The following is an 11552-nucleotide window of genomic DNA, read 5'->3' as shown; positions in this document are numbered from 1 at the left end:
TTTTTCACAAAAATGAATCTCACCGGTCTCATCTAATGTAAGATCTCACAAGTCTCCCCCACATTATCACCGACAACAACACAAAATTCACCAGTGCTGCCTTCACCGAATACTACGAAAGGCTTGGGATATTTTCTGAATCAAGCTACTTATTTTCTGATGATTTGTACCATCATGGACCGGCCATCTTACCGTCAGGTCCCATAAACCCAACGGCTCGTAGTTCCTCGCCACGTCACAGGAACCACCTCACCACCAAGCCACGGCCCCGGCCAATGGCGTGCGCCATAGAGCCTACACCTACGTGTCCGAACCACCTGCATGTGTCCGATCATGGATCCGACGGTCCATCTAGCTTTCCCCCTCTGGAAGTCTCGCCAAGCGACTACCACTTTATTCTACTTCTCCGCCCACGCCCAGCGAGGACGAGACTGACGACGAGACCCGAGAGAGGCCGAGACCTGGAAGATCCGAATCCATCGCCGCTCCCCCACGCAACGAGATGTCTTCACCCGCAGAGTGAGTCCTCTTGAATCCTACAGCAGTTTAGCATCGTCTTTTGCTCAATTCTCAAATTCCTAGGCACAGATGCGCTTATTCTTATCGGGATCGATGGTTTGGGTGGGGCGATTAACGGAGGAGCTGGAGAAATATTGTTCAGATTGAACTCTAGTTTCGTATGCTTGAGCTAATTGGATGGGACTGTGCTGGCTTTGCAAGGGAGCGAGGGGCGGGTGCGGCGGGACACGCTGTAGTGTATTTTAGTGACTTTGTAAATGTTTTTGCGACGAATTTAGTCGTGTTAGGGTTGGGACTACCTTGGAGAGTTAGCGCAGTTTGTTTCGTGTTATTTCGTTGGTCTGATCTGCTTCTTGCTTTAGGCCTGGTTGCTGCCTACTGGTGGGCCTGATGCATTTGTCACTGGGTTTGCGAGTTGTGATTCAGTGTGCGTTAGGCCTGATTGCTGCCTACTGGTGGGCCTGATGCATTTGTCACTGGGTTTGCGAGTTGTGATTTGACCCCACAAATGAATTAAACACACGAATACATGATCCGACTGGCCAATAAGCATTGTCATTTTGCTCAATCTGTTCTCTAAAAAAAATTAGCGACCGCCAGTTACAAAGTCCTGGAAAGTCGAAACAATTGTGGAGTTGTGATCATGTGTGCAGGCGGTAGGCACACAACAGCAGCGAGCGTAGCGACCACTGGCCGGCCGGTGAGTTGGGCTAGACAGCAAGGATGTGAGAACTACTGGGTTAGTATGTAGAAAAAGTCGAAGAGCGAGGACAAGTACGTATGAAAGATACATAATTGAAACTGAACTTGTTTTGGAGCTAATGTTCTTACCGCCCACCGAACGTTGTTGAAACTAATTGGTTAGTATTAGTTTTTGGTTGTACATGCCGAACACAAAACAATACATACCTAGTTAGTATTTTATTAAACTCCTGCAAAGTTGTATTATACATGGTTTTTTCCTTCATAAATTTTGCCACACCTAAAAATTATTCTTGCCTTCGCTACTGGGTGTACATAAGAGATCATCCTTGTGAGTTTGTGACATGTATGTGGAACAGTGGGAGCTCGTCTTTCAAACTTGAGCAGGAGGTCATGGCCGCCTTTTCTATTTCAGGACAACTGAGCCCTGAATTGGTGGTTCTACCAATTGATTTTTGTGAGTTGTGAAACCGTAAGCAGCTAGGCCGTAGTTCTGTTGCTTAGCGCCAATTTGAAGGGACACATTGGTTTATAAGCTTGTTGTTTCAATAGCTAATTTGTATTTCTCATGAACAACAATTCTCCCAGATGCTTGGTTATTTATGCTGATGTTTTTTTGGGAAGGTCCATGGGAGGCTGATGCCCGCTTACACTGACGTTTGCTGTAGTTGGCCACAAGTTTCTCTTGGTTTATAAATTTTGGTTTCGGAGGCATCGTTCCCAAGTAGCACCAAGTGCAGTATTCTGGAATTTCGCAGTCTTCAATATTTAAAATGTTCCATAGCTAGTACAGTTCAATAGCCTTCTGGCAGTGAAAAATGCGAAATATTGGATACTAATGTCCTAAAGAAATAATTTCTAGATTTCTTGCACAAAAATGAATTTCTTGACTGGTTAAGAAACGCTTAAATAACATTATGTCAGTTTTAACAACTTCTGCTCACATACAAGTGGAGAAGGTATACATCAAAGGTTGAACGTGAGACCAACTTGATGTCCAAAACAACTTAAAAGAATTGAGGTATTATCTTTTGTGCCTATTTGTTGGGAACCTACTACAGACTCATTGCAACATGCTTGCAAAGTTGCAATACAATCAGGCTCTGGCCGCTAAGAGCCAACAATGGTTGTAAGTATCCGTGTTGGAAGTTTTCAGGATACAGATTTGGTCAGAAGAAGTCACTTTTTGGTATAATTTTGAAATGTTGAACTAATTTTGTATGATTCTCATACACTATGACTGTCTTTGCTTAAAAGATTGTTATCTAGATTTGTTAACTGAGAACTGAGATTTGGATATGGCAAATTTTGAGCTCAGTTTGACACCAATTAGTTCTCTTGCGGAAGGGCTTTACTCTGTTTATGTTTTCCTATATAGGCTGACTTGATTTTTGTTGGTTTGCCCCATACATTTATTTTGCACTATTAATGTATATCTCCTTGAAGTTTTATTTGCAAAATTCTCTTGTTTGTTCCTTTGTGATAAATACTTCTGATGTGTAATTTAATGTCTTCCGTGATGTACATCACAATTACTGAATCATGATTGTACTGGATGAACTTTTCACTGGCATTAAAAATAGTTCAGAGATCTCTAATACTCCCTCCGTTTCAGTTTACAAGGCATGCGCGTACCCCTCGGTTGCCAATTTTATCACCGTAATATAAACTATATAACACAAAAATTATACCGTTTGAAAATAGAACATCTGAAGTTTATAATGGTATATTTTTTGTAATATATTTAGGTTGGTTAAATTGACGACCTAGGGGTACGCGCACGCCTTGTAAACTGAGAGAGAGGAAGTATTAGAAGACAAGAATATAAATTCTTCACTTCAGCAGCTGCAGTTTAGCTTTGTGGTTCACTTCTAATAGGAAAACAGAGATGATACCCAGCGTGTTGCTGCGGGGATTGAATATATTTCAATGAGATTTGGTTATATAGAACATGAATATTTGTACTAATAATATGAGAACTGAAACTGAAAATACATGTAATTTATTGTATTTGATTACTGTATAGTAGTAAAAAAATGTTGGGTATAAGTAGCATAATAGAAAGGAAATGACTAAACATTTCCCCATGAATGGTTGCATGTTGGGGTGGGTTTTCTCCCATGCATGGTGGCATGTTAAGATGGGTCCATATTGAGAGAAATAGGTTAGGATGCTGAATCATTATCCCAGTGGATGAGCTATTCATTTTTTTTTCTGCATTAGTTCAATCTCGGCAGTACGGAAAAATTGAGGACTTAATTTCCTGTTTCAGGTACTACAATTCACTTCCACCAATAAGCAAGGCATATGGAACATTGTGTTTCTTTACCACAGTGCTGGTTCAGCTCCAGATACTAGACCCAGGCCTTCTTTATTTATCTTATCCCTATGTGTTCAAGAGTTTTCAGGTTAGCATCTGCTCATGCTCTCTCTCTCTCTCTCTCTCTCTCTCTCTCTCTCTCTCTTGCATTACTTATTTGTAACAAGCGCATTATGATGCTGCTTTGAGATTGTACAGTAATCTTCAATTTTGGACCACGCAGATATGGAGGCTATTTACAAGCTTCTTTTTCCTGGGCAAGTTCTCCATCAACTTTGGTATTCGCCTTCTGATGATGTAAGTCTTGTCAGATACCTATTAATCACAATTACTATAAACATGGTTACTTTCAGAATATTATAAAGATAAACTGGCAGCTGTTGGTTGAAATTGTTTATGTATGTTGCCATGTAGAGCAAGATATGGTGTGCAGTTGGAGAAGGGTTCATTTGAGAAGCGGGCAGCAGATTTCTTGTGGATGATGATATTTGGTGCAATCTCGTTACTGGTTAGTGGCACTCCTACTTATTACGTTTACAAACAAATGAATCAAATCTCTTAAGAGTTAAATTTATTTCTATCTTGATTGGTTCAGGTACTGTCTGCTATTCCCTATCTCGAGACTTATTTGTTGGGCATTCCTATGGTTAGCATGCTTCTTTATGTCTGGAGCCGAGAGTACCCAAACTCTCAGATAAGCATGTATGGCCTCGTCCAATTGAGGGTAACGCCTTGTTCTCATACTATTCTTAAGTGCTTGATCGTGTCACAGAACTGCCCTAGATTGAATATACTCATGTCGTAAATGTACTTACTATTTGTGCAGTCATTTTATCTACCATGGGCTATGCTTGGATTGGATGTGATATTTGGCTCTCCAATACTGCCTGGCCTTTTGGGCATTATGGTTGGACATCTGTACTACTTCTTTACAGTGTTGTATCCGCTAGCTAGCGGAAAGAACTACCTCAAGACTCCTATGTGGGTGTATCCTTATGGTTAATGAAGCATTTTTCTCTCAGTCATAGTTACCTACCAACATTGTTTACTACAGCTTTTATGATATTGTTACTTCATTCCCAGTGATATATGCTCTTTGGTTCCTTAACATGCTGCACTTGCACAGACACAAGATTGTTGCTCGATTCAGGTTGGGCGTGCAGGCAAACTCTCCAGTCCGGCCAGCTAACACAGGCCCTACTGCCTTCAGAGGAAGAGGCTATAGACTCAACCAGTAGACTGCTGCGACGCCTGGCGATGTAAAAGAGGCATGAACAGGTTAACATGGATTCGATCTAAACTCTGTGGCAGCTCTAGGAATATGGATTGGATTTTTCCCATTGAATCTGTAATGTCCTCATTGAATAACTACAGATGTGCACTTGCATTGTACCTGCGAAGTAGAGCTGCATGTCTTCTCTTTCTTTTTTAATACTCCCTCGGATACATATTACTTGTCGCTCAAACGGATCTAAATACATCTTTTTGAGTGACAAGTAGTATGGATCGGAGGCTGTAGCAAAATCTGCTTATATGATGTTCTTGAGTGCACGCATGATCATGTTGTATGATGTGCCTGCTGCTGGCATCCTACATGGGCCATTTGGTACGGAAAATAGTTTTGGTAGGCCGTTACTGATTTTGCCGATGTGCCATTAAAGTGTTCAAAACGAAAAAGCTAAAAGCTTAAGCACTCGTCATGGTAGCCTGTTCCTTGTTTCTACACCCAGACTCCAGTTGCCCATATGTAGCTCTCTAAAGAGCACACTGAACACTTGAGAGCAGTATTTGAAATACTCAAAACAGAATCAGCTCTGCGAAAAGATGTCCGAATGCACTTTTGGCCAGAAACAAGTGGACTACCTGGGGCACATTATTACTGTAAATGGAATGGCTACAGACTTGTAAGTTAAAACAGGCCCTTGTAAATTACATGCTATTGCAGCTTGGTCTAAACCTTGCAGGCTACTACTGGAGGTTCATTAGAAACTATGGAATTATTTGCAAGCCCCTTTATCAAGCACTGAAGAAAGATAATTTTAAGTGGACAGGAGCAATGGCCCTTTGAACTTCTGAAAACCACTATGACTGGATATGACATATGAGCAATATTAATGCAACAGTCAACAAGGACAACCCATTGCCTTCATGAGCAAAACTATTGGTCCAAAAGCCACTACTTGGTCAACATATGACAACGAAGCTCTAACTACTCTAGAAGTTCTAAAGTGTTAGGAAATATGCAATTTGTATTCTCATGGGGGCACAGGGTATGGCCCACGCTTAAAATATGTTCATGAATAAAAAAACGTTCATGATTTTTTACAAATGTTCAGAAAATTCATAAACTGTTCAAGAATTTCAACTACTGATCCCGAAATACGAAAAATGTTTGCTGAATCAATAAATTATTCATGAATTTCAAAACAATGTTCAAAATTTCACAAATTATTCGTCAATTTTTCTAAAAAATGCTAACTATTTCAACAAATGCTCATGAGTTTTTAAAAAATGTTTGTGAATTTACAAAATGTTCATGATTTCAAAAAATCATTCTTGATTTCAAAAAATGTTCATGATTTGACAAGATGTCCATAAATTTGAAATATCTCCTAAAAATAAATTATGGAAAGGAAAATATAAAAGAAAAATAAAAATACAAAATCAACAAAATAGAGAAGGAAAAAAGAAAAACCAGAAGGAGAAAAACCAGAAGGAGAAAAAAGAAAAAAAGAACTGGTTCAGGGAAGGTCTAGAACTTCCCAAAACCGGTGGGAAAACTAGACAGGGCCGGCCTATACATTGGGCAGGCACACAATGGTGGCATGCGCTAGGTTGCTATAGAACGACCTATGTGCCAAATAGGAACCGCATGTACAATGCTAGGAGCAACATGAATTTTGAAAATCTAGGGAAACAAATCCACATTAATTTGACGGTATTACGACCCAGAGATGCCTCACCTTGTCGGTTGTCGGCCCAAGTAGGTCGGTCCGAGGCTCCCTAGGTTGGTTCTACCTTGGGCCATCAGGCTGGCCTATATTAGTTCTACCCTGGGCCATTAAGCTGACCCATGGGCCTCATAGGAGAAGACTATGGATGCCTATATAGGCCAGCCTGATGGCCAGGGTAGAACCAACCTAAGGAGCCTCAAACCGACCTACTTGGGCCGACAACCGACAAGGTGAGGCATCTCTGGGCTGTAATCCCGTCAAATCAATGTGGGTTTATTTCCCTAGATCTTCAAAATTCATGTTACTCCTAGCATTGTACATGTGGTTCCTATTTGGCGCATAGGCCATTCTATAGTGAGCTAGCGCATGCCACCATCGTGTGCCTATCCAGTGTATAGGCCAGGCCCGTCTATTTTTTCCCACTGGTTTTCGGAAGTTCTAGAACCTTCCCAGAACTAGTTCTTTTTTCTTTTTTCTTCTTCTAGTTTTTATTTTTTATTTTTCCTTTTCTATTTTTTCCATTTTGTATTTTCCTTTTTCTTTTATATTTTCCTTTCGCTTAATTTATTTTTCAAAGATATTTCGAATTTGTGGACATCTTATCAAATCACGAACATTTTTTGAAATCAAGAATAAGTTTTTGAAATCATGAACATTTTATAAATTCGAAAACATTTTTCAAAAATTCATGAGCATTTGTCGAAATAGTTAGAATTTTTTAGAAAAATAGACAAATAATTTTTGAAAATGTGAACATTCTTTTGAAATTCGTGAACAAATTATTGACTCAGCAAACATTTTTCGTACTTTGGGAACAGTAGTTGAAATTCTTGAACAGCTTATAAATTTTCTAAACATTTGTAAAAAAATCATGAATGTTTTTTTTAGAATTCATGAACATATTTTAAAATTCACGATTACGTTTGAATATGTGATTTTTTTTCAATTTGGTGAACAATATTGAAAATTGCCAGCATTTTCTAAAAAAATCGTTAACAATATTTGAATTCACGCATATTAATTCGTGAACATTTTTTGAATACCGGAATATTTTTATTTCTGGAACATTTTTGAAAAATCGTGAACTGTTTTTAAATATGCAAACATTTTTTTTTCAAAATCTCAAACATTTTTTGAATCCACGAATATTGTATGATTTCCGGAACATTCTTCAAATTGACGAACATTTAATGATTTTTCTAACAGTGCTAAAAAATCGCTATTTTTCTGAAATTGGGAACTCTTTTGAAATCCCGTATCATACAAAATTAGAAAAAACAAAAACAGAAAAGAAAAGAAAAAAAATCGATGTGAAAAAATAGGTGCGTCCTCCCGGCACATATTTTAAAATTCACGATTACGTTTGAATATGTGATTTTTTTTTCAATTTGGTGAACAATATTGAAAATTGCCAGCATTTTCTAAAAAAAATCGTTAACAATATTTGAATTCACGCATATTAATTCGTGAACATTTTTTGAATACCGGAATATTTTTTATATCTGGAACATTTTTGAAAAATCGTGAACTGTTTTTAAATATGCAAACATTTTTTTTTTCAAAATCTCAAACATTTTTTGAATCCACGAATATTGTATGATTTCCGGAACATTCTTCAAATTGACGAACATTTAATGATTTTTCTAACAGTGCTAAAAAATCGCTATTTTTCTGAAATTGGGAACTCTTTTGAAATCCCGTATTATTTAAAATTAGAAAAAACAAAAACAGAAAAGAAAAGAAAAAAATCGATGTGAAAAAATAGGTGCGTCCTCCCGGCACATGGGCTGGCCCAAAAATGGGTCCTGGGGAGCGGGGGTGCGCTCCAATTGCGCAGGGAGGTGCCAGGGATCGATCCATTGTCGCGCAGGCACAAAGGCAGCGTGCTAGCCACCAAACCAAGCTAGGAGTTAGTGGTAATAGCTAGGGCACGACCAATTTGAAGCACAACATGCCGGTTCTCTCCTTTCTTTTTTAGTTTTCTTTTAGTTTTCTCCGTGTTTTTTCATCTCTTTGCTTTTGTTTCTTCATGTTTTTCTTCTTGGTTTTTCTTCATTTTTTCATTGTCCATACGCTTATTCGACACTTTTCAAATACTTGTTCGACATTTTAACACTAGTTCAACACTTTTCAAATACTCGTTCAACATTTTTTGTTTTTGGTTTTTCTTTTGTTTCATTTGGTTTTCTTCTCCTTTTTTGTATTCTTTCTTCTTTCTTCTGAGATCAGATTTGTTTCATTCTTGTTCATTTTCTTTTTTTCTTTATTTTTTCTTTGGTTTTCTTTTCTTCTTCTTCATTTTTTGTTTTTCACGTGTGTTTTCTTATGTTTCTTTTTATTTTCACTCTACATTTTCATACATGCAAAAATAATTGTAACAAGCGATCAACATTTTTGTATACACATTCAACACTTTTTTAACATCTTTCAAATGCTTGTTCAACATTTTTAATACTTATTTAATATTTTTAAAACTTATTCAACATTTTTAAATACTCGTTCAATATTTTTTAATACGTATTCAACATATTTTCAAATAATTGTTCAACATTTGTAATACTAATTCAACACTTTCAAATAGTTGTTGAACATTTTCAAATTCTTGTCCAATATTTTGTAGATACTTGTTCAACATTTTTTTAATATCTATTCAACATTTTTTAAATACTTGTTCAACATTTTTAATATTTATTCAACATTTTTCAAATACTTGTTCAACAGTTTTCAAATTGTTGTTCAACATTTTTTAATACTTATTCAACATTTTTTCAAATGTGTTTTTGAGGAGTGTTTTTTGTAATATATAAATACATCCAAGCCCCACCGGAAACTGTTCATCCACAACCAACCCAACCGGCTCGACTCACTACGTCTCGACTCGTTCTAGGTATCGCGCGCGCGGCAGCAACGGGCACTGTTCATCCAGTGGCAACCCAACTGGCTAGCTACGTCTCGCACACGGGGTTCGACCAACTTCAGTAGGCAGCAGCAGCGATCGATCGGGTTCAGCTAGGAGCGCAGGAGTCGATCGGGTTCAGTTAGCAGCGAAGGGATTGATCGATCGGCTTCAGTACGTAGTAGCATGCGATCACTCGGGTTCAGTAAGTGAACACCTCTCGCTCAGGTTCAGTTATAGCAACACGACTCGCACCACGCGCGTGTACGAGAGAAACACACAAACCACACTACATCGCTCGGCCCCGACCACCCACCGTAACCGGGAACTCCACGAAAATTTCCTCGCCCTCACTTCTACCATGATTTTTTATGTCATGGACGGCCCAAGGAATGTCATGCAGGTGCGTCCCTGGCCCGCCCAGGACAAAAAGACAATTTTCTATCATGATAATTTGTCATAGAAGTAGGAGCCCACCACATCTATGATGATATGTGGTTTTGTCATAGTTATCGTCATAGCAGTGTCATAACCATGACATAATTTTTTTGGTCGGGTCATAATGTCACGGATGTGTTTTTTTTTGTAGTGAATGTTGTTCTCAAACTCAGGCTAAAGTGAAAAATGTTCACGATCAAGTACATAAGTGCTCATTCCATCCTTGGAGTTGATAAGCATCTGAATTTGTGGAGCATATCTACAAGATCTCTTCTGATCAGCAGCTGTCCTCTTGACGGTTTCAACAATCAGGCTCATCACCTTGAACTTTTGAGGTGTATCAAAGGGGTCCAGTAAGTTGATGGAGTGGCCACGAATCATCTTGTCATCTCCAGACTTTAGCAAAAGAGTGTGCCTCAAGATAGTGTTTGTGGTGGCCAAACCAGCAAGCAAATGCTTCACTGAACCAAGCTTATGACTCTCAACATCCTTAGCAAGGATTGACTTGTACATGTTAGCCATGGATTTGGGGTCCATTCCAGGCTTCCCATAGATATCAATGTCATTCTCTTCATCCTCAGGGGCACCAAGAAGTTCAGCCCACTCAGAGATAGTTGACTCGTATTTGGAACACCCAGTCCTCCATGCAATCCTGCCATCATGATAGAAATGAGCTGTGGAATAGAATCACATAATCATCTCATCGTTCCATTTAGTGAGCTTCTGACCAACAAAGGCATCCACTCTTGCAAGCCTAAAGCTCTCATGAACATGGAGGATCAGGAGTGATCCTCATTGGCATCAATATACTTCCAATCCACCCATCTCATGTCACTGACTATAGGCTTCTTATCAAGCAAGACAGTCTCATAGAAATCCTGTTGCTCTCATGTGTGAAAGCGGTAGTCACGAGCAGTTCTCCTCCTGACAGAGTACGGATTAGACATCCTCCACTGATGCAAACCCTTATCCTTCCTGAGCATCATGTTCTAAGCTATTGGATGAGCATTGTCATCATATGGAATATTTGGCTTCAACTTTCTGAGCACTAGTGGCTCATCAGCAACCTTAACTTCAGGCACTGGTGTGACGCCCGGGTAATTAAGCTACAATAAACCCCTGCTAATGAAGCCACGTCACCTCGGTTACTGTTGTTAATCTTGTGTTAGTTCAATACCGATTCAAATTGAAATTCAAAATCCATCAAAACCATAAAGGTTTTCAATTATTAAAACAAAAATGTTCGGAGTGGACCAAATTTTGAATAGGTTATTAGGGTAAGGAAACCACACTTTTACAAAATGCTTAGATAATTTAAAATGAATAAAACAATAGCTAAAACAATTAAATAACTGTTTTTTGAATTTTATAAAATACTAAACTATTTTGTTCAGGGGTAAAACTTCTGAGACAGTAGTTGGAATTGTAACTCTATTTTAGGTGTGGGTCTTGCTTTTTATAAAACTATAAAGTATTAAAGAAATAAAAGAAAACAGAAAAGGGAATAAGATAAAAAGAAAAATAAAACAAACACAAACTAACAAAAACAAAAAAAGAAACCCCACTTCCCCCACTGGGCTTCGACCCAGCCGGCCCTGTCGGCCACCCCACCAGACGGGCCCAACACCCCCACTACACCTACCCCCCCACTCCCCAGAAACCATAACCACCCCACTCTCCCCCACTCCTCCCTCTCCCCGCCCCGCTTCTGGATCGAAGGAGC

At 38.8% G+C, this 11552-nt stretch overlaps 1 protein-coding gene across 1 annotated transcript; it reads left to right on the top strand.

The window, feature by feature from the left end:
- Positions 1-322: 322 nt before the first annotated feature.
- LOC123041325 (derlin-1) lies at positions 323-4941 on the top strand. Its single transcript, XM_044463965.1, has 7 exons — positions 323-519; positions 3494-3629; positions 3765-3838; positions 3956-4049; positions 4137-4265; positions 4368-4528; positions 4668-4941. The coding sequence occupies exons 1-7, from the start codon at positions 503-505 to the stop codon at positions 4777-4779; spliced, it is 723 nt and encodes a 240-aa protein (XP_044319900.1). The 5' UTR covers positions 323-502; the 3' UTR covers positions 4780-4941.
- The last annotated feature ends 6611 nt before the right edge of the window (positions 4942-11552 follow it).

Source organism: Triticum aestivum, chromosome 1A (genome assembly GCF_018294505.1).
Source record: "Triticum aestivum cultivar Chinese Spring chromosome 1A, IWGSC CS RefSeq v2.1, whole genome shotgun sequence".
In the NCBI taxonomy this organism is placed as follows: Eukaryota; Viridiplantae; Streptophyta; class Magnoliopsida; order Poales; family Poaceae; genus Triticum; species Triticum aestivum.
This window is presented reverse-complemented; position numbering and strand designations above follow the sequence as displayed.